This window comes from Chelonoidis abingdonii, chromosome 6 (genome assembly GCF_003597395.2).
Source record: "Chelonoidis abingdonii isolate Lonesome George chromosome 6, CheloAbing_2.0, whole genome shotgun sequence".
Lineage (NCBI taxonomy): Eukaryota > Metazoa > Chordata > Testudines > Testudinidae > Chelonoidis > Chelonoidis abingdonii.
In genome coordinates, this window is record NC_133774.1 from 116,273,082 (window position 1) to 116,296,023 (window position 22,942).

The 22,942-nt window shown below is 39.3% G+C and overlaps 1 protein-coding gene across 6 annotated transcripts in view; it reads right to left on the reverse strand.

Annotated features, from left to right (window-relative positions):
* Positions 1-19,764: 19,764 nt before the first annotated feature.
* ELAVL2 (ELAV like RNA binding protein 2) overlaps positions 19,765-22,942 on the reverse strand; it is a 159,130-nt gene continuing 155,952 nt past the window's right edge. For 4 of the 6 annotated variants that reach the window (XM_032795438.1, XM_032795436.1, XM_032795431.1 and 1 more), the window contains one exon: positions 19,765-22,466. In XM_032795438.1, the coding sequence (XP_032651329.1) occupies positions 22,136-22,466 (331 nt within the window). In that variant the 3' untranslated portion in view covers positions 19,765-22,135. The remainder of the gene's footprint in view (positions 22,467-22,942) is intronic. The other 2 variants (XM_032795437.1, XM_032795435.1) reach the window with 1 other exon arrangement.

Genomic DNA, 22,942 nt, shown 5'->3' on the forward strand with positions numbered 1-22,942 from the left:
TGTGTGATATGAAAAAGTTACAATATTAGAACTCTCTCTCGTTTCGTGGAATTCCCTTTCCATTTTTTTTCTTTGAGTGTCAATAAGGAAATAAGGGAAATAAATTTCAGAGCATTTTGAGAAATAGATGGGGAAGGACACATCATAACTCAGATGTTTCTTCTTTGAGACAGCATGCATGGGTGCAAATTTTTACTTTTAGCTCACAGGGGTCTACCATCACCTGTGTCACTCCTTCAATATCTCATAAACTAGTGTATTTCACTGTAAAAATGATATGGTGAATATTGTAAGTAAAACCTAGCATTTGTACATTACTTTAGAAACATTCAGTAATTCTCAATATCCCAGAGAAGCAGAAAAATAAATAGCACTTCCATTTTACAAATGGGCAAACTAGAGCAGAAGTTAAGGTGATTTGGGCAAGACAGAGGGGAGTTCATATCAGGAAACCAATCGCCAGTCAGAGGAACTTCCTCCCTTCAACTAGCAGCATGCCATCACAAAGCTACTGGTCTTGAGAGTTGCTTTGAACCCTAACTCTTCCCAGGGACTGAGGTGTGATCCCTCCTCACTGTTCCAGGCCCCTTGGGACCATGATCCTAGCCACTGAAACAGGGTTCAGGAAACTCCAGGAATATGATTGACCCTTATGACCCTCAGGATCAGTCAAGGAGTTTTTGCCTTGGGACTGGAACCACAAGAACAAAAACAAAACAGAGGCCTCCGTGGTTTCTTTTTTCTTCCAGAGCAAGGTATTTGTGGAGTTTGGCAGGACTTCATGTAACCATGCAATCATATTACATATGGCAGTCTGTCCACACAAGATCAGGCTGCTTTATCACTCCCAGTAGGTAGAACCCCAAGGGTGAGTTAGTGATCATTTCAATATGAAAAGTTTCCATTGAAAGATGCAGACTGACTGATTTAACAAGGACTCCATTTACCCTTTAACTCTTGGGAAGGGTGACCTGTAATTTTTTCCCCATCCAGACCCCCTTCCCCTATTCACTCTCCTTTCTCTGCCCACAACCTATCTAGAACTTAGCACTTTATTTGCACAATTTTTTAAAGTAACTTGCTAAAAGTCTTGCGAATAAAATAAAGTAACCTGCATAAGGGCGTCTGCATCCTGACTCTCATAACTAGCAGGAAGTTAAGCTTCACAAATAATCTTTTCTACCACTATTTGGCTTTTAGCTGCAAAATTGGAACATTATCCCTGCATACAATGAAATTAACAAAAAGGATAGATTTATACTCAGTATTGCAATCGCAGTAAAATTAGTTGACTATACTGAGCTCTTATAAGCTCTTTTGAAATGGAGCAGTCTAAATATAACTGTTAAAATAAGAAATCTTACTGATGTAAGAAAAAACATTAAGTAAAATTGACTAACCCACTTACAGGGAAGAGGATATTGACAAGTGAGTGATCAAGCATTCCATTGTTTGCTCTATTTTTATTGAATTTGTATCAAAAGCACTAATCAGGATTGGGGCTCACTCTGATCAGCTGAATTTGAGCATCTTGTAACATTTAAACTGAAAAGTGGAAAAACTGTTTTCTATTCCACTTCAGTTGTGAGCTGCAAATTCTCCTCTGCTTTGCCACATGAATAAACATGAAAAAGCAGGTCATACACAAAGTTCATATTTCCCTTCACGTGAAAGGGGAACTTTTCCTACCTGCCAATGGGTTTTGTGCAGATGCTTGTTCATCAGTCTAGTCAGCTGGCTTCCTTCTGATGTTTTCCCCCCAAACACAGACCCTTTTCCCACCGAGCACTCCCTCCCTTACTGCTGGTTCAAACTGGTCTTCCATAAATCTTAAAGATGCAACACCACTCAGGTTAAGCATTTCACTATTCAAAACAATTCTATATACAATTTACACTGATTGAGAAATACGTCAGGCCAATTTCTAGATTATTAAATAGAAAGTCTGTGGAAAAGGGAAACAGTTCACAGTTGAGAGAAAAAAAAATCCTTTCTAATCTGTTCCATTCAATGCTCTAACCAGTGAGCTTTAAGTAGCAGTGCTCCCTGGCCTGTATAACTGAGGCAGAACATGACAGCTCTTAGCCCAGACCTGCCAAAGATGCATCTGTATCTGCATCTGCAAACATTGTCAAGATTAATTTCTGGTAAAGCGTATTATGGAACTTCAAGTTATGCTTTACCCTAATGCAGCAGCAGCAGTCCTCTCTGCCCAGGAGATAAAGTCTACATGCTCCCTCTTCTGTTAGCCATGAATCTTGTAGAGTAGAACAGCTTTGAAGATCTGAGAGAGGCTGTCCTTAAAATTATCTTCATGGTAGGAAAGGGCCATCAGGCAGACCTTGGAACCAAAATAAACAGACCAAAGTTGTGGCCAGAAAACTTAATTATAATATCTGCCATTATCCTAGCTCTAAACTTGAGGGTCACATTACGAACAAAGGCAAATGACTTAAAAACAATTTCCTCCATCTATGGGAGAGTCAAATCCTTAATATAATTTTGCAGCTAGATTAGGAAAGTTTGAGAGGCACAAAAACACAAGACCAGACTCCAAATCTAGAGCTTTGACAGCTACCTTGTATTGCTTATATATGTTCATACTGCAACAGACAGGAATTCACACTAGTCCAATATCCTGTCTCTGAAAGTGACCAGGTCCAGATGCGTCAGAGGAGGGTTTAAGAAACCTTGCAGGCAGGCAGTTATTTAGTAACCTTCTCACAGGAAAACTTCTCTTGAACCCAATAATTAGCTTATGCCCAGAAGTGTGAGCATTTAGATCACTTACAATAGTAAAGAATTTTTAAAGATTTGTAACTTGTTATCTATTTAAAATAAACCACTCTTTTTTAAAGCCTGCTAATGTCTTGGCCTCATAGTATCTTGTGGCAATGACTTCCACAGGATTACCAGAGCACTACAGAAAGGATTACTTTTTCTGGTTTTAAATATGCTCCTTTAAATTTTATTGAATGCCCCCTTAATCATGCATCATGATAAGAACTAATAAAGTAAATTTGTCCTATTCTTTAAGTCAGATGCATAAATATATTGATATCTGGCATATGGCAGCCAAAGGATACAGTCAATTCTAGGATATACTACTAGCTAGCTTTATCTGAATGAAGGTTTGTACAGATTGATGACTCTAGACAAGGATAATTTTTGCCTGGCTGTTTGCAGACCATACCTTTGTCAATTTTTTTTTGGAAGGGGAAGAACATATTAGCTCAAATAGCTGTGGGCACTATTCACTAGATGCTTTGCTCTGATCAAGCTTTGCTTTTTTATTATTCCATTCCTTCTTATGGCCCCTCAGTTCTGGAAGAGGTTTCTCTAGGCCTTAGTCTCTTGTTTAATAATGGTACCATTTGAAATGCTCTCTTCGGAACTTCTTCCTTTCCTGAGGAGGTTGTTCTTGCCTCTTTGTATCGGCTTGACTTTGAGCTTATGGAGAGAAGAGTAGATCCTGGATAATTTGTAGGCATCTGCTGGGGCTGGGTTGCTTTAGAAGGGGAAGCTCTAGACTTGTCTTTTGCTATCTTAAACTTCAAGGTGCAATGTCCATTGGGAACTTAATGGTTTTTACCTCCTGAACCAGTCTCTCTTGATGAAGCCACATTCCCTTTGGATCTGCTTGACAGATTTAGGGGGCTGAGAAGAGAAAGAACTAGTAGGTCTAAGGGAATTGAGTCAGCTAGTCCAGGAATCACAAACTGGAAGAACAGCTGTTGGGCCTGAGTGGCATGGGGGCTGAGCCACATGCCTACTAAAGGAAGAGGGAATAAGGTGGATTCGATTGCCCCAGTTCTCTTCCTGGACAGTTGGAGCTGCTGTGCACTCTGCCTGCTTAACTGGGGCAGGATGTAATGAGTGCAAAGTCCCCCATAAGCACAGACAAGAGGAGAAGGCAGCCTCAGTGCCAATAGGCCTTACAACAGAAGGCAATATTAGTTAGGAGAACAGGGGAAGGGGGATGGGAAATCTCTATCCACCAAGGAAAAGGAGACAGAATGGACACTGGGGAGTTAAAACAGCTACAGAGGGAGGCATGTGGTTGTATGGCCCCTGGAGAAGTTATCAGAAAGAAGCCCCTTTGTCAGGCCAGCAAAAGCAGAAGTTGCACACACAAAAAACCATAAGAATTAGTCAAATGATCTATATTCCACACATACTAATATTACTACGGAGATAATTCAACACAACCCCCAGCTGTGTTGTTAACCAGAAAATTAACATGCAAAGTGACAAATTAAAGAAACATACAGGAGACTTATTGAGCAAACAGCTTAGTGTCTTGCGAGGAGGCTGTTCTCTGAATACAGCCACACAGATAAGCCATTACAGCACATTGCTGTGTGACATGAATTCTGCTTCAACGAGTATAAAGAAGGTGTTCAAATGATTTCAGGGATACTGAGCCAATGACCACACTAAGTATTTAATTTCAAGTGCACTCTCTGATTGCCAAGAGCCTCACTGATGTAGAATACTCCAAAGAATTACCCATTTAAACAACTCTGATAGAATCTAAATGCACACAAGGCTTTTTGTGATCTCTGCTGGAGTTTATAGTATCTAACAGCTGCGACTATGACTGTTCTAGCTAATTGCTCCCAGCAACAAAAAGAATAAACAATCACTACAGGAAGGAGACACTTTGCCAGTGAAATATTAATGCGCTTTTGAGCAGCCAGAGTTTGTCTCAAGTCTTGGTTAAAGTTACACTAATGGTAAAAAGTTTGCAAGTGAAAAATTCCATCTGAATGGCAATCTGTCCTTATCTTGGGGTTTAATACTGCTTCTTATAGGGGAAACCTCTTTGAAGGAGGCGGCTTTGCAGTGCCTGTGGACTCTATTTGCCTAATCTCTGGAAGCTTGTTCCAGATCTGCAGAATGCTTTATCCTCCGCTCAAGTGCTGTGTTCTGAACTTGGATCTGAATTGTCCCAAGCAAGGAGCGCTGCCATTGTGATGGTTCACAGATGGAAATTTGGTCTTTAATGTAGCTGGGCTTTCATCCATTAATTGCTTTAGCCCCTTAAATAGGCATTGGAATATGACAGAACTCCAGTGGAGAGTCTTGAGCACAGGCCTGATGTGCTTATGGCAACCTAAGCCATAGAGAAGGTGACAGCCACATTCTGCACTAGCAGTACATGCTTCATAAAGTGAATCACTGTAAATAAAGTCTGGAGGTGATAAATGCACTGGGACAGGAGCTGGGAAGTGGCTCTGTAAGGGACAGACATCATGCAATGGTCTGTATGAGGAGGGGACACCTTGCCTCCCTTGCTTGCTCACAGGGGAAGAATGAAATAAGTGAGGGACACTGCAGCTTCAGATGTCTATTGTTGTGTTTATAGTCCTGTGCATGATTAAGAGTATAAAAGTGTCACATCCTGCAAAGGATGCGTGCATGTGCGGATTGCTCCACAAAAGCTACATGCCCCTGAGAAAATTAAACTTTAAACCAGAAGCTTCACACCTTTGGGATAGAGTTCCAGAAGATGGGTGTGCAAGAAACTGGGGCATCTCCCAGTCCTCGGGGTCAGCACTAGCAGCAGAGACCTTGGGCAGGTGGGCTGGGAAGCCCCATTTCCAGGTAGGGATTTTGTGACTGAGAACAGTGCCCAGGAAATATGCCAGAGAGAGGCCAAGTGGAGGAACCAGTGCTATAGCCTGCAGAGGGTCTAGAGGATATCCCAGGGGATCCAGAGCACAGAAGTTAGGATTCCCCTCACAGCAGTCTTAGTGGGTGGCCAGGAAGGAGAGCTTGCTAGGATCCCTGAGAGATGCTACCTGGTCATCCAAGCTTGGTGAAGAATCAGAATATGATCTCATGACTTTACACCACTTTCAGGAATGGAGGCTGGAGGCCTTCAATGGAAGGTGGCGATGTCTTGCTAGTTCTTTCAAAAGTTCCCCCTTTCCAACCAGCAGAACTTCAGTCTTGTTTTAATTCAGCATGAGTCAGCTGTTCAACCAAGAGCTAATTTCTGGTAGGCAGTCTGACACTTTGGTAGTGGCAGTGGTTGCATCATTTGAGAATGAGTGTCATCGGCATAATGTTTGCAGCTAAGCTCCTGGCATCTTGCTGTCTGAGTGAGCGCATGTAAACACTGAGGACAAGATGGCATTATGTGAAACCCTGACTGACCATATAAGATGAGTCTTCAAAGAGGAGCAGTTACATATCACCACTCTGAGTTGATCAATGGTGATTATAGTTTTGTACTAATTTATTGATGTCTTGATCTCATATTTTTGTGGATTTCTCTCACAGGATAAGTTGAAAACCTAACGAACTGAGTGGTCTGTGGAACAGACCAGCTTTGGTTGGTAGGTTCTAATCTGTGCCTGTATGAGGTGGTAGTCTCATCAGATCCTTTGTTTCTGAAGGGTACCAATTGCTTAATATTCCCATATATTAAATAGCACATTTTAAATGCATTTTCCCTGGTACCAGATATTAAAAGGGCTTTGGGGGAGAATTTTGCTATATGTATTTCATTAAAAATCCACTTTATCCCAACAGCCTGAAAGGCAAAATGTCTTTGCATATTAGGCTGTGTAGTGGAAATGGGCATTGTGATTTCTGAGTGCACACAGGGTTTCATTAAAGTCTCCTAAAATATTAGCACATAACAACTGAGCATGCTCACTTGGCATTGCACTGTCCTTAAAGCCTACTTTGTGCTTTATAGAATCTATATAAAAGACAAGAGCCATGTTTCAAAAATATATTCCATCTCCTAAATCAGTGGTTCTCAGACTTTTGTACTGGTGACCCCTTTCACATACCAAGCCCCTGAGTGCAACCCCCTCCCCTTATAAGTGAAAAACACTAATAAATTTACCACCACTATAAATGCTGGAGGCAAAGCAGATTTGGGCTGGAGGCTGACAGCTAGTGACCGTGTAATAACCTCATGATATCCTGAGGGGTCCCAACCCTCAGTTTGAGACCCCCATCCTAAATCCTTTAGTCCCAGAAATAAGTGACACATTTTCAAAGGAGCTAGCATCTTCCATAGACTTCGATACATTTATGAGCTAAACATCAGACATGGCAAAACATGTGAAAGCAAACAAAAGTAGGATGCACCAAAGCACGATTACCCTATTCAGGCATGCACACTATTACGGTTATTATATCAAGAGTTAGCAACCCTTATATTTAGGTTGCCTGACACTCCTTTATAAGAGATTCTTTTGGTATTTTGAGCAGCTCACACTCTATTTTTTGCAGCAGGCCTTTGAAATATATTAGAAAGGAAGCTGGGCATATGTGACAACGAAGGAAAGGAGAGAGCTGGGCAAGGACCAGTTTCCTCCTATTTCACCACTGGACTTGGCATACGACATCAACAACCCCACGTTCTGGAGTAACAGTAGAGCTATCCAGATGGCGACAGTTCCATTCTGCAGCAACCTTTGAGATTTCAAAAAGTTTGTTTTCTTTCCACCATGGAATGAAATCAAACCTTTTGAAATATTTTTGCAAAAATAGAAGTCTGTCTGTAGATAGGTGGTTAGGCCAGGGATAAGGAAGACCCAGTTTCATATATCTGCTCTGCCTGATTCAGAACAGCGTTCTTCATCACAGATCACTTCAAGTGAGGGACTTGCAACTTCAGTAACTAATACTATTTCTGTATATGATTATAGATAGAGAGACACACTTTACAACAGCTAAAAAAAATTAGCTCTCACAAAGTCCCCACCTTCAAACTCTCAAAAAGGCCTTAATCCAGTTCAGTCAAGTTTTTAATGCCAACTACTTTTGCTATATCCTTGTCTTGTTCACCTGGATTTTATTCCCCCATGAAAAGGAAAAAGTAGTTCCCCACAGTCTGTCATACAACTGCTGAAGGGCTTTTGCTCAAACTTCCCTAGCATGCCAAGAAAAGGCTACATTAAAATCATGAAGCAATAAAATTAGTTGCCTTACCTACGATTTTATCACTGTCACTGAAATCCACTGAGCAGTTTGAAGTTTGACTTAACTTTTTCCACCTTCTCCATGTCAGCTACGAAAATGGATTCTTTTTTCACCTGGTGAATTGTACCTGTTTCTCTATGGCCAGAGAAAAGAATGAGAGGTCTAGATAGAAGATAAACCAAGTTAGACCTTGAAACTTCAGCTGAACATACTCCCCCCAAAAAAGATAATGAAATAAACAGATTCACCATCTCCTCTCTCATAACTAAGGAAGAGGAGTGTGACGCTTTGGAAAGGATGCAAAGTTCCCATAAACACACCCATAGAGCACCAGATTTCTTCCACAATTTAGTTCTGTGCAAGTGGTATTCACCACCCTGACCACATGTGGTGCATATAATTGTTTTTCTAGGCTGAGAGTTTAAGACAAAGAAGGTAATGGAAACAGACTGCCTGGAGTGGAAGGCTGTATGTCTCTCGGGGAATGAAGCTGAAAGTTACGTAAGACACCACATCAGGAAACAAGTGGAAGGTACAGCTGGCATCATGGAAAAAATGACTGACCTCCAAGACACCAGTAATGGCTAAAAAGAGGGCAAAAAATGGTAGTTAGAAAATACAAGCAGGCTTCTCAACCCTAGTGGCCAGAAAATTGATTTAGCATAAACATATAGTGTAGTACTAAATTGATACTAAGGGACAATGGAGCATCTGATTTTGGGGTGGCGGGGGAGGTCTTTGAATGATTCTGCTTTCAAAAAAAAAAAAAAAATGCAGGAAGCAGGAGACCAGAAGTGAAATGACATGGCACCTAGCAATGAGACAGACACTTTCAGGAAGACAGACCATCATGAAAACAGTGTGGTAGGAAGTCCAGTATTTTTGAAAATAACTGCAGCAGGAGCATCATCTTCATACAGCAATAATACCAGGTTCCTAAACACTGCTACAAACTTCACCTATTGAATGGTTTTCTAGATTTGAGAACTAAGTCAGTATAGAAAGTAACCACGTACCAGGAGACGACAGACACCTGGCTGCACAGAATCCAAACAACAGTGTCCAATCTGGGTTGGTCAAGGGGTCCTGATGAATGAGGTCCTGAGACACGGTGCAGTACCATAATGAGCATGTGATACTGGCATCTATTTAGGAAATAAAGGGTAGTCAAGCCAGTAAAAGCTAAGGATTAATCAAGTTTGATCCTGGCTGATCTTTCTGGGGGACTCTGGCTATAAAGAACCAGCTGGGAAAACAAGAGCATCGACTCCTAAAAGTCCATGATTGTCAATTCTAAGAGCAGAATTTGGTTCTTTTTTGGGCTGGATTACAAACAGGTCCACTTGGGGAAGAAATCACACTTCAGTGCTATCTAACTGAAGATTTGTTAATACAGATGGTTGTAAAACAAGATAATTTTTCACATAAAAGTTTCATCCCCTTTTTCCTCCAAATCCAAAAATCAAAGTTCAGAACTTTTCTACCAGCTCTATTTGTGAAAACTCTCAACCAGCTTACAGCAGCTGAGCCTGTTTGCCTGGCTGTTGATCCTGAAGGAGATACATGTACATAAGAACGGTCACACTGGGTCAGACCAAAGGTCCATCTAGCCAGTATCCGATCTTCCAACAGTGGCCAATGCCAGGTACCCCAGAGGGAATGAACAGAACAGGTAATAATCAAGTCATCCATCCCATCACTCATTCCCTGCTCCTGGCAAACAGAAACTAGGGACACTATCCCTGCCCATCCTGGCTAATAGCCACTGATGGACCTATCCTCCATGAATTTACTTGTTCTTTTTTGAACCTCTGGCAAAGGAGTTCCACAGGTTGACTGTGTGTTGTGTGAAGAAATACTTCCTTTGTTTGTTTTAAACCTGCTGCCTATTAATTTCATTTGGTGATCCCTAGTTCTTGTATTATGAGAAGCAGTAAATAACAACACTTATCTACTTTCTCTACACCAGTCATGATTTTATAGACCTCAATCATATCCCCCCTTAGCCATCTCTTTTCCAAGCTGAAAAGTCCCAGTCTTATTAAACTCTCCTCATATGGAAGCCATTCCATACCCCTAATCATTTTTGTTGATCTTTTCCCATTCCAATATCTCTTGTTTTGAGATGGGGCGACCACATCTGCACACAGTATTCAAGATGTGGGCGTACAATGGATTTATAGAGAGGCAACATTTTCTGTCCTATTATCTATCCCTTTCTTAATGATTCCCAACATTGTTCGCTTTTTTGACTGCCGCTGCACATAGAGTGGATGTTTTCAGAGAACTATCCACAATGACTCCAAGATCTCTTTCTTGAGTGGTAACAGCTAATTGAGACTCCATCATTTGATATGTATAGTTGAGTTTATGCTTTCCAATGTGCATTACTTTGCATTTATCAACATTAAATTTCATTTGCCATTTTGTTGCCCAGTCACTCCGTTTTGAGAGATCCTTTTGTAGCTCTTCACAGTCTGCCTAGGTTTTTAACTATCTGCAAATTGCCACCTCACTGTTTACCCCTTTTTTCCAGATCAGACCCATCGGGGGGCACTATTTACCTCTCTCCATTCTGAGAACTGACCATTTATACCTATCCTTTGTTTCCTATCTTTTAACTAGTTACCAATCCATGAGAGCACCTTCCCTCTTATTCCTTCCAGCATGAATGGTCCTATCTACAGGCAAGAGCTTCATTTTCTTTTAAATCAAGAAGTTTGGGGAAAGGTAGTCAATCATTAAGGGACTGTTCCTGCAATACCACCATTCATGCTGATCAGCTGATGGCAGTGCTGTGATGATGCCCAGGGATGGTATCAAGGAACTGCTTGAGGAAAAAACCTGAATGCTATCAAATAGCTTCAGGCAATACTATGAGCCAAATGAAAGATTCTCTGAGATGGGATAAGAGCTATTTCTTGGATTAGAAGAGATGAAGTCTCTTGACATGAATTTTGTACACAGAGGTAGAGGATGGACACAAAGCTTTGGATCTTTTCATCTTTGTGAACCTGAAATAAAAACAAAGTTTTCTTTAGGGGGAATCACATTTACTCTAAGGGAAAGGATATTTGCTAGTCATCCAGAAACTCACCTTTTCACACAGCTCTGAAGGACAGGAAAGGAAGGAAATACTAGAGGAGTTAGTTTTTGAAAGCCTATGAGAAGGCCTTGTACCAGAATTCAAAGAACTCAACTTCCTTAAATGGTACTAGTTCAGTTTAAAAAGTTCTTGAGCTTTAGTTCCTCTGGTGGACCTCATCTGACACTGTCTTACAGAAAACCCTCTCTGTGGCAGCCCTCAATATCTTGTATTGGGAAAGGATGTTCTGGTGGATGAGAGAATGAAGGAACACTACAGTTGGATTTGGTACTTAGGTCTGGAGTGGTGCCGGAGTGACTGGAAGCTTTTGAGTATCTTGACAAGGAATGGTTGAATCTCTTACCAAAGTCTGAACCAAACAGTTTTTTGTTCTGGATTCAGACAGACATCACTTCCGCATATTTCTTTGAGACAGAATACTGAAGAGAAGATAGATAATCTGGTTGATAACACAAGAGTCCGAACCAGAAAGCCAATGCCACTTTGATAGAATCCATCTTCTTTTTAGTCTCCTCATTTTGATCCCGATAGAATCTTCTGAAAGTAAAAGGAGAAGCAACTCTAATCCATTTTCACTTGATATGGATATCATCCAAGCCTTCACAGCATATGAAGAAAAGGAAGAAGATTCAAAGCCCCCTTCAAAAATTTTCCATCTTCCACTCCACAAAATCCTTTGTCAGACCAGCTCTGGTAATTGGGATCAACATTTTTAGTGTCTGAAACCAATTCTGATAAAGATGAGTCAGACCTTTGTGACAGAACAGAATTTGGTGGCTTATTGAAAATGGACATGATGTGGTTACATAGACCCAACTGTTGGACTTCTTTGTCATGGTTGGACCACTAAGTCAGTGATTTTCTCAAGCATGCAGGAAAAAACTGATCTGCATTTCCTATGCCTCAACTTATGGGGATCCTGGGCAGGGAAAAGCTTGGTTGCTGGTTCGGTTATCTTGAGGATGAGTGGATCAATTCTATTGAAACCTGTGTCTTCATTAGGGAAGAACTGACCCTAATCATCTGATTCTGAGTGTTTTTCACTGGAGGAAAGTTTACCTTCACAAGCAAAGGATGGTGAACACTTCTCAAACACAGGGAAGTTCTCTGAAGAGGCCAGGTTTTCTTGGGGTGGAGAGAGCATTTGGAGCCCTTCAGCTGAGAATCTTAGAAGGGCAGGAGAGCTTTGCCCTTAGTACACAGGCAGCAGGGTGAGGAAGAGCTATCAGAAGAGGTGGAGGACCTCTGCACAACTAAGCACATCTGCATGGTTTGGATTTGTAGGAAACTAACTAATGAGTAAGCCAGTGCAGCTGAAGGTACATGAGTGGTGCAGGTGTTGTAGATCAGTCTGATTGTTAGATTCACATGAGCTATTGAAATAGTTGATTACTTGTGGAGAACTGTCACTGACCAGGAATACCCTGGAGGAAACTCAGCAGCGGGGACGAGCAGACACCAAGGTTCTGATGTGAAGGCCCTCCCCAGAGCTCTGTAGCAACAGGAACCAGCCAATATGACCATCTGAGGTGATCCCCACAGAGCCCACATTTATTTTCACACTGAATAACTTGAAGCTTGCTGGAGCCAAGACAGAGCAAAAGCTACAACCAGGGAAAGTGGAATTCAGTCAGGTACCTGGTTGACTAAGTCACCAAAAGAAAGGCATCCTAACTGACATGAATGCATCAAGATTTTGACTTCAATCTAAAAAGAGCTCCACATCAAAGTCATCCATGCAAAGCTCTGGATTCTTGCATTTAAAAAAACTGAAGTTTCTCTAGGTGCTTGACTATAAATCATCAAAAGCAGCAGCATTTCTTCTATATCTATGTCCTACCACACTTCATCTAATTACTAGTCAACAGACCAATACAATTTAAAAACTCCCAGCTACTTGCTGGGAGTTTTTAAATTGACAGTTATGTCATCCTCTGCTCTCCACCAATGCCCCCTCAAACAGACTGGCTTTGTAACACACCCATAAAGTCAGAGACTTGTGCAGTTTCAGATGGGGGCATGAGGAGAGCATTCCAAAGGGGGCCTCTGGCTTTTCTATGAAGGTAAATCCAGTTCAAGCGCCCTTTCCTGATCTCAGCTACAGTGGTTTTTACTACGAAAGGAGAGATTTCTCAGGTGGGAAGGTCCCAAGCTACTGCATTTATGATTTTTAGGTCAAAGCCAACATACCTTTAATTCCACTTGCTAACCAGAAAATAGTCCAGAATCTGGAAAGATGATTTAATGTGTTCACTTCAAGAAACCACAAGTTATAATCTCTGAACTGACTGAGGTGTAGCCGCATGTACAATACATTGCGGTAGTTCATCTGAGAGGTTGGAAAGGAGAATTGTGACGGTATTGTCTTTGTCCGAGAATGGGCTCCTGTCTAGATACAGGAAAATAAGGCAGTCTTGGTCATTGCTGCCATGTGATCATCCATCAGCTAATAAGCGTGTAGCCAAACTTGTACAAAACCTCTCAAGACTCATTTTCAAGCCCTCAACCCAGCCCACCACCACCTCAACATTATCTGGCTTGAGGTTTCACCATGTCCCAATTGCACCTGGACACTGGGAAGTACATGTGAAGGTACTCTCTGGATTGGAGGAGATGGAGGGAAAATGCTGGTAACAGTAATACTTTATATCATCAGCATTCTGAGAACACTTCAGCCTATGTCTTCCCACTGAACTCTAATGGCCTCATACACACATTCAATAGAAAAGGGTGACAATGCGGAGCTTTGTGGCACCCCATGTTACCCCATAACACCCTCTGGATCTTCCTGTAACAAAAGGCCAAAGTTACAGAGTACAACCCAATCCACTCCCAACACGAACAGCAAAGCATATCAAAACCAGATCACTGCTCATAATATTGAAGGCAGATGAGACACCAAACAATCTCAGGGCTTCTCTACGCAGTGCAGCGATGCACAGCAGAGACATGTAATTGTAGAGCACTCGAAAGTGTTGTGCCTTAAGTGCCCCATGTAGACACTGCAGATGCCATCTAATGCGCATTAAACAGTACTGTTTCAAATGGAACTATATCAATGTGCAATAAGTACCTTTTAAAATACACCAGCAGGGTCTACATGGGGCCAGTTAACAGTGCAACAATTTAGAGTACTCTACAATTTACACCCTCTGATGAGCACTGCTGCATCATGTTGACAAGCCTGCATTATGAAGCTTAATTTTTGTCTCACTACACTACAAAGTTTCATAAAGGTGTTCCAGCACCAGTACAAGTGCATACAGACCAGATCCTGGCAATTTCTACATCATGTCAATCTTTGCTCTGAGAAGTGTAAAACAGCAAGATCTCAAATATTGTGTTTCTAGGTTTATTTAAAATTTACTGCCAAACAACATTAGTAGCTTCTGTCAAATAAACGTATGTTTGGTTTTAGTTCAATTCTTAGCAGATCAGTGTCAACAACTGACCTGGACCAGCTTACTAAGCAGGTGAGTATCTACACTATGAGTGGATTGTTTCTTGGGCATCAGCATCTTTGCACTGTTCATGTCTCCCTACAGTCTGCTCAATGTGAAGCACATTGTGAAGGGGTATTACTTTTACTGGAGAGGAATTGTGGAAGAAAGGGAGTAAGGTGAGGGGAAAAAGATGAAGCAAGATTTTGAAGGGAGAGAAAAGAGGGACGTAACACAATATAGTTAAACGAAGAGGAATGAGGCAATAGAGAATAGTGAGAGGTGCAACAGAAATTACATTGAAAACACAGAAGAGATCCACCAAGATCAAAGATGGAGGGCGAGGGAGAAAGGAATGAACATGGAGTGAAAAGTAAGGTTACAACAGCAAGTGAAACAGTTAAATTTTCCAAAGATAAATGTATCATCATTGGAAGCAATTTCCTATATGTACTGGTTTTTAATTGCAAGAAGTGAGCACATGCCTTCAGAATATATCACATCACACCAAATGGCACGTATTTTCAGACACTTCCCTTGGAAGGAATACCCAGAACCCACCTACAAGAGTTCTAGCTCTTTGATCCTCAACAATTAACATTTTCTGCCCTGCTCAAGACACTGATTTGCTTGCACCTGCCAGTGTGGGCCAAGTCAAATTGCTGCCTAAATCACAGCGAGCACCCTTCCACTCAGTCTCAGCAGAGTGACTGATATTTTACAACTCTGGGCTGAAGTGCAAGCTCTCACCCTTAGATAGTAATGGAAAGGCAGCACAGCAAAGTGGACAGGGCAGGCACAAGACACAGGTTCTATTCCCAGCTCAGCCACTGACCCGCAATATGATGTTTGCAAGTCATTTCCATTCTTTATGCCTCTTTTTCCCCCCGACAACTTACCTCGCTGTCTACTTAGTTTGCAAGTTCTTTGGGTCAGGAACGGTCTCTTACTATGCGTTTCCACAATACATAGTACCATGGGGCCTCTACTTGGTTGGGGCCTTTAGGTGTGATCTTAAAACCAAGAACATTATCTGTGAGGAAACTTAAACTGACTCTTTGGCAGATAAAGTGCTCCCCTTTCAGTGGGATCAGCCCATCACATTTTACAACAGTGAACTAAATATTTTTTAAACTAACTTCAGAAGTAAAGTTTGTCTGCATTCTTTGTTTATACCTAAACAAAAAAAATAGCCAAGGGGGGAAAAAACCCTCAAATTTCTATTTTGGAGATACTAGAAAGTTCTGCAACAAGGCCGAGGTTGTGGAAACAAAGGTGGATACTGGAGTTCTTTATAGTAAATTTGCAACATAGATCAGTTTGAGAAAGCAACTGATGTAACCAAGTCTTTGGAGTAAAACTTTTCAGGCAGAAAATACAAGCTGTCAAATAGCATACACAAGCAGCCTAAAGTGAAGGATGTAACTAAACTGTTTTGGTCCACCAGAATAGTGCCGATGTTAATCAAGGACAGAAAAATAAACAGTCTGCCACTTGCCTTTCACTGACCACACTTCGCAACTGCATGTCACAGCACAAAGAAATTTAACATTCTAATAAAAGAAAGCTGCTCCTTCCTCAACCCCACAGCACATGTAATTTTTAAAAGCATGTTTGTAATGATTTTTGTCTTTAAAAAATGAGAGTCAGAATGAAGATCACAAGGAGTAATGAGACAATCTTTGTCTATTCTTTAAAAATATCGCTTTAAATTATTATAGGACACACCTCAGCAGCCACACACACGAAAATTGTCTTGGGAAAAAGCACAAGACCTCAGCAGATAAGTGATGTGCCTAACCTTAAGCCTGTACTTATGTTTCATTAAAATAATTTAAACATAAGCATGTTCTTGTCTCAATGTGGGCTATATAATATTGTAACTGAACTGGTAAAAAAAAAAATCACTTCAGATTATAAACAGGCCAGACAAGCTAAATATAAATTTAGGCATTTTTAACCACACTGGTCTTGTCCTTGATAGAAACAAAACAAGTTTGGTCTTAATTCCCATCACAAACTGGAAAGTCAGTAAACTGTGATGTTGACTAAAATTAGATGAGACCACATCATCATTTATGTTCAGTTGTGAACTGATGTAATGCATATGAATTACAGAACTCCATTGGGCCAGATTAAAATCAAATACAACTATAGAAAATTGATCAGTATCAGGGGGAAGAGGACAGGAAGTCATGAAAAGTGGAAGTACCAGATACAGAAAAGGAAGTCAGTTACTTTCTATTCTCAGAGTAGTAGGCCACACAAACATAGAAGTTGTAGTAATAGTTACCGGAAAAGCAGCAACAAGATCCCAGCAGGTTTGATAGTGTTGGACTAGATCTTAAAAACGTTGTCAAAAATGAATGAATGCAAAAAGAGCTGCCATCTTGAAGTCATCAGTAATTTATATTTATTGGATTTTACAAAGTTCCAACTCATTACTGTTAGTAATAAAATTCTAGTTATTTTTGGTAATCGCTATTCACTCTGAATGGAGAAAAAAATAGCATCTTACCACGTACTTTTAAGCACAAGTCCCAGGCAGGTGATGCCAGGAACAACTAAAAATCTATGGAACAAAACAGTAGAGTGGGAAATAGGACAAGTTATTCAGATTTGATTTATCTTAAGTGTAGGATTCATTCCATGCATTACCACAATGCATCAGTCTACAGTGAACACTCCACATACAAAGCAGCATGTTTTCATGATTAATCCTCTGTCAGCGGCCATGAAATATCACACTGGAAGCAGTCAGATGTCATCTTGGTTATTCATTAAACAGGCTGAAACAAAGGATTTTTTTCAAATGAGGAATTCATTGCAAAAATTAAGTTCTCTTGTAGTTCTGAGAGCTCTGTTTATTAGCAAGTTCCAGGTGATTTGTTTTATATTCTGGTATGGTTATTGGTCCAGCTACGAAAGGTGCTACTATATAAAAGTCTGGCAAGGACAGCACCTCACACTGGAAATAAGTATATAATTTTAGCCCTGAAGGAGCTGGAACCTCATTTCTGACAAGTGGCTTTAGTTCAGAACTTTATTTAGATTCTCTCTCATGACGGGCAAAGTAAAACTATTTTACTTTTTAAAAAGCTATTTTATTGTTAAATGCTATTAGTCTATTGGTCTTCAACTTAGTGAAAAAGTGGTAACAAATGTTGTAAATCACCACACTATTTCTAAATATTCATAATCTATTTCGGAGCATAATCTAATATGAAAAGCATGTCTCAAAAACATGGCTTAAAGATTCTCAACTTCTCCAGTACATTGGTAATAGGAGACAGCTTTCCATTCCTAGGTCATCATTTCAATCCTATAGCTGTTTGGCAGTCTATATGAAATGCATTTATAGTCTCAATCCAGTTTCTAAAAGACAGGCACCCACATTACAAGAAGTCATGCTCAGTTAGCCATCTGAGAAAACAAATGCTTGCTTACCACTGGAAGCAATTCTCTTCCAGACTAGAGCTTTGGCATAGAGATGGTAAGTTTGTCCCGCTGCTGGCAACTTGTGTTTCAAACATCTTCTATATGAGACTGCACATGTCAATCACCAGCAGTTAATCTGCATTTCTTATAAGTACTAAATCCATTCTGTAAGTCTCCAAATGTTTTCCTGGATCTGACATTTTAATAATTGTAATTTAATTTTAAGTTTTCATATTGCAAATTCACGAACAAGGAGAGGATTTACCAGGTGTCTGCAACAGATAGTCTAGCATAAAGTGCTGAATATATACACAAACTATATTTGTCAGGTATAGTTAATAAATATTATACTTCAAAAGTTATTGCCCCCCAACTTTATCCACAAAACAATTTTTGCATCTCCCATCCTATTTCTCATCTGTTACAAAACCCATTTCTGTATAACCTCACATAGAACTTTTAAATTTGTTTAATCCAGTTATTAACACCACTAATCAGAAATGCATTTATGTGAACTTCTGAATGTGTTTGCCCAAACGAAACATTCTTCTGTAAAATTGCATTTATAACAACTGCACAACTGGTTGTGTTCCCAATTGCAAACTTGCTTGTGTACATAGTCCTTTGAAATACAAGTATATAGTATTAAAACAGGTATTCGTATAAATATATTTCACTTTATATACAGTTTAACCTACGCAATAGCTTCATTTAAAAATATTGGTTGGAGTGAAATATATAGAGAGTATTGAAGTTATCTTCCGATGAAAGCATGTAACTTGAAACCATAGGTTTTCCTTTCCCCTAGTGTGAAGATTTGTCCCTGCGGGGACTTGAACTCAAAAAAGCAGCAACTCAACCACTTGAGGTTAAAAAAAAAAAAATTAAAAAAAAAAATCTCTATTTGCTGCCAGGCATAGAAGCTCTTGCATCCTCTTTTCAGGCCTCCAGCCACTGAAGGATATGATTATTACATGAAAGTCAGTGTGTACGCTTTTTAGCTATAGCAGACTAAAGCTTTTTCTGACACCGCAATTATGGATTAATGTACACAGATGCCATCTACTAAGTACTAATATCTATACCTAACTCTTCCCCCCCACACACTCTCAAGTAAACCCCACTTGAACACACAGTATCAAAGAAGCAGCATACTAAGAACTCACGCCATATGGTTATGCATCTCAAACACAATGAGAGTAAGTGGAAAACCCAGGTGAAACCAATTTAGGAACACAGTATGAAAAAGAACTGCAATGATAGAGCATCTGAAATATCCTATTACAGATGTTGGATGTTCAGGGAATAGAAGTGAACAAAACCAGTGAGATTAGGAGAGAGGGGAAGAACTTTAAATACTAATTGGGAACTGTCTCCACAACACATACACTAACAAGAAGAATGGTGGATGAATTAGAAATGTATAACCCTGGTTTTGGATACAGGGGATAAGAAGATTAATACTGTAAAATAATCACTAAAATGACACTGCCTCTACACGGTAAACTTTTAGTTTCTTTTCAGGGTTGCACTTATCCAATGCGTGCTTTTGAAATGACATTATTTAAGCTATCAGCTTGCTACAAAAAAAAAATGTATATATATAAAACTGGACTGAGTTCTGTCCTCATTTACACCAGTACAAGCTAAGAATAACTCCAGTAAAACCAGTGGAGTGATTCTGGATGTACAGAGAGCAGCATTTGGCTCAACTGTTTTCACCCCTTGCTGAACCACCTGTCCACTAGAGAAAACCCTTTCACCCAATGAGAAAGCATAGCCATTAAAGCAGAGGGAAAAAGTTAAAAATCTGCTCAGACTGTCTTCCCTTCAACTTTGTTTATTGATGTACTGAACATGAAAAAGTACAAAGGATCCAAACACAAAAGAAAACATGTACAGCCTCTTAAATACTAAACAGAATATATTTTCTATTCCAACGGATGTGAAGTAATACTGTACAACTTCAAATAAATACCAGCCTTACATTTTATTAAGTGCTCTGATAAACACTGTAAAGTGAAGTCCAATTTACATGCCTTCTCATCAATGCCTTTGTTTGCTACAGTAGTATAGGAAAGAAGCATGTAGCTACTGTTTTCCCCATATTGGAAACTTTTTATTTTCTAAAGTATATACAAGTTTTAATGCAGAGGATTAGCTTCAACAATCTAAGTGCACCTAAGAATGAGAGAGTGCTCAGGAAGTCAATTGAGTTTTGAATAGCATTGAGTGGGTCAGCATGAAAACTCGCTTATTCACTTTAGCGCGCGCTTCACAGTATATGTACTGTACTATACTGAAAATTTATAACTACAGTCTAAAAGAAGAAGAACCAAAAGCAACTGCAAAGATAGTGTACAACTATGTTATGCATAGCACATTGCTTGTTCTAAGGGGAAGCGTATGAGCATCTCAGTTTATACAAAAAGCAGGACGTAACTATACTGTATAGTTGTCAGTGCATCCTGGTGAAGGCATTACAGCCCTCAGCTTTTTAAAAAATTTATTATAAGCTAGATGCTAATCAGAAAATATTTTGTATTTTTTCTTAAATTTCTTCAATACATGGTAAAGACTTATTTCCCCAAATAGTGATTTAAGCATCATACAAAGTTAAATTTAATAGTATACAGGTATTTATGATTTTTGTATGAAAAATGTAAGGAAATTTGTTCAAATCCTATGGTTATACTCATTTTTACCACAAACATATTTATAAACAAAAATGTAGCATCACCATAAACAGCTGAAGCTAGACTATCTACAGACAAAATTAGCAACAAATCTGATGCACTGTAAATTCAAGTCCTCAGGACAATGAAAACGAATAAGCAGACCTCAAGTAACAATGTTAATGCCATTTACAAAGGAAAAAACTCATACGAAAACATTCATAATCTGAACATCACTTGGCAATGTAAGTAAAAAATAAACCAAAACCAAAATTAGCTGAAAGGTTCATAAACGCAAGGTCTTATTTACATTACACAAAGCTCAGGTGTTAGCCTTGAACGTAACTTTCAAAATACTTTCAAATATATCCAACTCAGACTGCTTTTGCTGATTTGCTGCAGTGCAAATCATGTGCAACGTCTTTTCTTAAGACAAAACAATTCTTCAAACAATACTGCAAGTACATCACTAAACACCATGAGCTCTATATGAAGGGAATTCTTTAGGAAGAACAGATTTTTTTCCCCCATCTCTCGGTAATTTAAATTTCTTGCCTGCTCATATATTTTTTTTTAATTTTCATTTGTTTCAAAATCACAAATTAATGTGAGCCATCTATCACATAATAACCAGGATGATCAGAGATTTCACTGATGATTACAAAAATGAAACCAACAGTGTTTCCCATTGATTCTACTTCTTAATACAAAGGTCTCAAAAGTATTTCTACATCATAAATCTTTCTAAATTTTCCCCCAACCATTGCAAATTTCCTGGTAAGTTTTAAAAGCTCACTAGGTGTCATATGAAGAGATTTCTCAAAGTATTCAAGTCAAAATATTTGTTCCAGGACCAGTAAAAAGTTTCTCCAAATTTTTCTTTTTTATAAAAATAGATGCTTTTTTTAAACCCACATCAAAGAGGCTCTTATCTCTTTGGCAAGGTACTGCTTTACGAAAAGTTCTCCAGTATTCTTACAATAAGCTTTTATTATAATGTACCCCCCATCCCCAACCCAAATCATAATTACAAAATAAATACTGTTTATAACTTTATAAATAAAATGTAAACTTCAAAATACTTTTCTTGAACAGACAAAACAGCAATGCATTAAATGTAAATTAAACACAAAGCTAATTAGGAAAACACAACATAAAACAACCAAGTTAGGGATACAACACAAAGCCTCAATATTTACTCACAGGTTCAAGGCAGTTATGTAAAAAGAAAAGAAACTTCTTCCCTTAGCTGAAACATTTTAAAAGGTCCACCTTCTTCAAAGAAGGCAATAGAATGCATTGTGACAGGTAAAAACCCTGTACCTCTTGTCCATATTCAAACATAAAAGATATTTAAGAAGTTTTAATTCAAATACTAGCAATAAAAAAATCTCATTCTTAGGATGCTAAGTAGTCATTTTATCCCCATTTCAACACTGACTTACAAAGACATTTACTAATGTATAAAGTTTCTCTTAACTTGCCTTTGTTGTATAGTTTTCATATATAAATGGATTGAGGATAACTCATTAGGCTTTGTGCGTTTTGTTTGTTTTAAAGGAGACCTGCAAGACTCTGTCCCCAAGACGATATCCATTCAGGCTGGCTATTGCCATGGCTGCCTCATCATAGTTTGTCATAGTCACAAATCCAAAACCTTTGCACTTGTTTGTGTTAAAGTCACGGATGACCTTCACATTGGTTACTGCTCCGAAGGGTCCAAACATTTGCCACAGAATGCTCTCATCTGCATCAGGTGCCAAATTGTACACAAAAATGCACCATCCTGTTCCTGCATGTCCAGGGATATTAATTCCAGCCAAACTGGTCATTCCATCAATGGTCATTGGTGAAAACCTACTAAACAATGTGGGAAACAAAGAATCAAGAATAAGAATAAAAGAGAGGGGCTGTTTACACAGTCAGTTCCCCCAAAAGCTATTTTTAAAGCAAATATAAACTATTTACAGTTTGCATGAACATTCCAACCAAATTAAATTTAACATGGTAAGTTGCATTCAAAGTGTATGGAGACTATGCACAATGCTGAATGGCACTACACAAGTGAGGAACAGTGTCTGGCTAGAAGAAATAAACATTTAAAAAAAGAAAAACCATGCCAAAACTTGAGGATTAATGATAAAAAAAATCAAGAGGAATTCCATGGAATAGATACAAGAGGTTTTCCCTTTAGTGAGCGATGGACTGAAATGAAAACAGTTTCAGTTGAACATCTCGTCATGCAAAAGGAACCCAACATAAACCTTAAAGGAAAAAAGTATTACAATACTCCAAAATACTTTCTCTAAAGAACTAGTTTGTTGGAAAGTTATTAT